At 33.1% G+C, this 4882-nt stretch overlaps 1 protein-coding gene across 4 annotated transcripts in view; it reads right to left on the reverse strand.

Annotated features, from left to right (window-relative positions):
- Positions 1-4189, reverse strand: part of LOC127523498 (zinc transporter ZIP11-like) — a 136215-nt gene extending 132026 nt beyond the window's left edge. For 2 of the 4 annotated variants that reach the window (XM_051914254.1, XM_051914251.1), the window contains exons 1-3: positions 3859-3881; positions 3384-3496; positions 1328-1366 (exon numbers count right to left, since the gene is read on the reverse strand). In XM_051914254.1, coding sequence (XP_051770214.1) covers positions 1328-1366; positions 3384-3496; positions 3859-3865 — 159 coding nt within the window. In that variant the 5' untranslated portion in view covers positions 3866-3881. Of the gene's footprint in view, positions 1-1327; positions 1367-3383; positions 3502-3858; positions 3882-4045 lie in introns of those variants that run through there. The other 2 variants (XM_051914252.1, XM_051914253.1) reach the window with 2 other exon arrangements.
- Positions 4190-4882: the final 693 nt, after the last annotated feature.

The raw sequence follows: 4882 nt of genomic DNA on the forward strand, positions 1-4882 counted from the left end.
CATAGAACAAAAGATGGATGGATGGATGGTACATAGAACAAAAGATGGATGGATGGATGGATGGAAGGTACATAGAACAAAAGATGGATGGATGGTACATAGAACAAAAGATGGATGGATGGTACATAGAACAAAAGATGGATGGATGGATGGAAGGTACATAGAACGAAATATGGATGGATGGATGGATGGATGGAAGGTACATAGAACGAAAGATGGATGGATGGTACATAGAACAAAAGATGGATGGATGGATGGATGATGGATGGAAGGTACATAGAATGAAAGATGGATGGATGGATGGATGGTACATAGAACAAAAGATGGATGGATGGATGGATGGTACATAGAATGAAAAATGGATGGATGGATGGTACATAGAACAAAAGATGGATGGATGGATGGATGGTACATAGAATGAAAAATGGATGGATGGATGGATGGTACATAGAACAAAAGATGGATGGATGGATGGATGGATGGAAGGTACATAGAACGAAAGATGGATGGATGGATGGATGGTACATAGAATGAAAAATGGATGGATGGATGGTACATAGAACGAAAAGTGGAACGGTGGAACAATAGATAGACAGAACAATGTCACTTTTGATCAATTTAATGATCAAAATAATAATTTCCTACAATAATTTAAAAGACAAACTGTCATCAAGTACAATCATATTTAAAAGGTTGAAATGATCTCAATCTCTGATTTAATAAGAGAAAAAAACTACACAAACTACACTTAAACTAAAGACTGATCATCATTATACAAGTTCTCATTATGTAATAATTTACAATGACTCAAATGTCTTAAACATGGAGGCAGAAAATAAAAATATATACCCTTTATTACCCTTTATTAGTTTGCTGGATCTTAAATTCTAATCTAAAATCATGCATATTTAATGTCATGGAAATTATATTTTTCATTTTCAGTGCAAGACAATTTTTCACGGCCCTTCAGGCGAGCACAAAAGATGAATTGTGAAATAAGAGTTCTGCAAACCTGATGTTGCATTAGATATTCAGGATAATCAAAATGAGACAGTGTAATTAACTCTGGGTCACAGATAAATAACGTCTATTCTTTCCTGACCCTCACTGACAGTTTTCATGAGTAGCAGAGAACAACAACAAAGCACAAAACGTGCCCCTGCCTGCCCTTATCCAGTGAATTTCAAATATCTATTTTACTGCAAAAAGAAAATGAGAGAGAGAGATGTGATGGCGACACCAAAAGAATTTATGGCAAATAGGTGAAGAAATGATGGACGTATAAAGCAAAGTAGGAAAGTAAAAATAGGGGTTACGGGTCTCTTACCCCTGCCGCAAATCCCAGACTGCCATCCAAGATCCGCTTCTGTGAGGAGAAAAGAAAAAAAGATACATTGTAAAAAAAAAAAAAGCGTAAAATTTACAGTAGGCCTAAAGAACTTTATCGTAAAAAATATGGTAGCATGAATTTAAACTGATAATATTCCAACCTAGTGAAATATTAAATATGATTTGCACTAATATATAGAAGAAGCACACAGTGTCATACACACAAACACACGACACTTAAATAATGCAATAAACAACCATTTAATAACAAAAGATGAAACATAAAACCCTAATGTACATAACTGACAAGAAAGTAATCACTTAAATGAAAAAACATCAAATGTGAAGTGTCACACTTGTTCATTTATGGTTTTACACTTCCAAAAACTGTATATTTAACAGTAGTTTCCTGTAAAATTACATTAAAATGTCCCATTAGAAATATTACAGTTTTCAAGCAAGGGAACTTACTGTCTTGTACTGTTAAAATTACAATATTTATTTAAAATAAAACTTAAATAATCACACTAGCACAGTTTGATTCAATGCTTTGACTCACCCTAAAAATGAAAACTGAATCATCAATTATTTTTCACTATAGCGCTTTATACAATAACAGCGTCACCGTAGTAAACCAGAAAAACAGAATCAGTAACGCAAACTTCAAATATGAGACAAATTCTTAGATCAATTTTATTATTAATATTTTGAATGAACTAAAATATAAAATAATATTTCATGTTAATTTTAGTTTAATTTTTAGTCATTTCATTATGTGCTTTTGTATTTTTTTTCCATTGCTATTTAGATTTAATTTATTTTTTATTTCAGTTTATAATTTTAGTGCTTCAACTTGAATTTATTTCAGTTTATTGCCAAGGCAACATTTCTCATTTTTGTTTAGTTCAAGTTTTTCAACTAATATATGGGTCACTGACGAATAAGGTTTTTAAAAGTGTAAAAAACATAATGGAGAATTAATTCTAAAGTTTTATTAAGTGTTAACAATGAGATTATGTGGTTTTTATAATCAATTAACACTGCTTTTGTCATTTTTTACAAGATGGACAAAATTTGTCACTAAAAAAGTCATTCGGTTTAACCAAAATTTCGGTTTTCCCGAATGACGATATTTTCAAACAATGCTAACAGGCTGATATCTAGCTAGCAAACAAAAATTTTATATTTAGTACAAATTTTTAAAATATTACAACATTTTCCATGTTTTATAGCGGTTGTACCGAATGACCTGATGTTTCGGGACATGAGCAAGTGAAAACAGTTAAAAGAGAGTTAGTTACTTTGCTTCACGACCATGTGGTCCTTTGCAGGTGTCTGAATGATGTCACATCCTGTCACATGATATTGACCGCATGACTTGATCCAAAACGGTCCCTTTATATTGGTTACTCCGAATGACATCAACGAAATTAATTTTTCCGGACATTCTTTCTCATAACAAAGCAACGACTTCTACACATAATTTTAATACTATGTTGATATATGATATTATAAAATCATGCCAGAATAAAAAGATAATAATAAGATATTTTAATCACAAATGAAATGACTGTATTGGCCTTTGGACAGTTTAACCGAATGACCTTTTGACACTTTAAAATACCTTTATATGTAGCAAAATATAATTAAAACCTTTTGGATTCAATAAGAGTGATCTAATTGCACTACCTTGGATGTCATATCTTTGTTTTGTATTATTATTAAGGCCTTTGGACAAAAAAAAATGACCCATATATATTTTAATTAATTTCAGTTTTATTTCAATTAACAGAAATAGTTTTAGTTTTAGTTAACGACAATAACACTGGACTAAAACTTCATTACATGGATGAAAGTGATTAATACATTATTTAAAATACATTCTTCTGTGTTTCACGGAAGAAAGAAAGCCATACAGATTGAGAACGACATAAGCATATGATGACAGAAATTTCATTTTTGAGTGAACTATCCCTTTAAGATTTTTTTCTCTATGGCTCTATATTATATTACAAAACCTGTCTTAAGTAACCCAGCTGATGAGATCTGCTCACCTGTCTGCTGGAGAAGACGAAGACCAGCGCGGCTCCAGCTGCAGTGAGACCCCAGGTGAACAGGGTCCCCAGCAGGGCCTGAACCACAGGACTGAAGCCTGGAAGCATGACGCCTGTGCTGAGGAAAAACAGAAAGGAGACACGCAAGATGCAGTTTATTCATCACACAGGTGGGTGTGGACCAAATCCTGTTTATCCAGGATTCCTGCAGACAGTGATGCTTAAAACAAACCCATTTTAAAAGACTGTGTTTGTTTACATGTAGAATTAGCATTCGCGTAATGACAAGCTCAGTGTAACAGCTGTGGGTTTATAATTACAATAAATACAATATATTCTAGACTAGTGTCAGATATTTCTGAGTAAGTGCAACACCTGTCATTACGCACAAATCAAACATATTAAATCAACACCACAGTTTCTTCCTATCGAAACAAACTGATATTTTATTTGATAACCGTTAAAACAATCTCACGTGACATGAAACGATGATGAAAGTTTATGTGCAAAGTTTATCTGCTGCAGAGCATAGTGAGCTTCTGTTGCATTTAAACGTCTCAAAACCAGAACAAACGCATCTATAACACATTTGTGGTTCGCTTTCATTCATTCTTTAACAATTTTACCTCAGCATAGACTACTTACTATTGAATAGTACTTACTGTTTACAGGCACCGACTGAGCCGCTTCACTTCCTGCTTCCCTGTACACGTGTCTGTGTTACGGCCTAAGTCCCGCCCCTCTCGAGCTCCTATTGGGTAATTCACAGGCAACGGCGCTTTAAAGTGACCACGTCTGCTACGTTGCAACAGGTTATCGGGTGATGTTTTATAAATAGCATTGCATAGGTTGTATACCTGGCTAAACAAGTTTTAAAAATAATCATTTGTACAGGTGTGAACTCGTGGATTAAAAAAAAATATATATATATATATATATATTCAGTTCATCTTTGCCTCCATGCAAGATTGTTCTGGATATTTGGAGAGAATTGTGTGTTAGCCTTTTGGAAAAAATAAATAAGAATAAACAAAAAAGCACTGAGAAACTGTAATTTACTTGTTGATATGGTGACACCTGCTGCAGTATAGTCTATACAGAATCATGAATTAAAAAATTTATTTTTTTTAATGTTGCTTTATATTTAGGCGACCCGAGTTTGAACCCCTTTCAAATCATTTTCCAATCCCATCAATGATACAATTATAAAATGTATTTTTTGCATATATTGCAGCACAATCAGAAATCTCTTATCGCTATTCCTTTATCTTTTAATTTTTGTCATGTGCGCGCTTTAATTAGTTCCTTTATATTTGCTCTTCAGAGTTATTACGCTCCTTTTATCTTTCATCTCTGTTCTCATTTATTTGATCTAATTTCTTGCTTGATAATGTCAGCTTTCTTAGAAAAGCACTTGTATCTGCTTCTCATCACATTTTCTTTGTTTCTTTCTTTTATGGAGAGCAGATTTGTTTTTGTTTTTCATGACAATATGAACT

This window comes from Ctenopharyngodon idella, chromosome 12 (assembly GCF_019924925.1).
Source record: "Ctenopharyngodon idella isolate HZGC_01 chromosome 12, HZGC01, whole genome shotgun sequence".
NCBI lineage: Eukaryota > Metazoa > Chordata > Actinopteri > Cypriniformes > Xenocyprididae > Ctenopharyngodon > Ctenopharyngodon idella.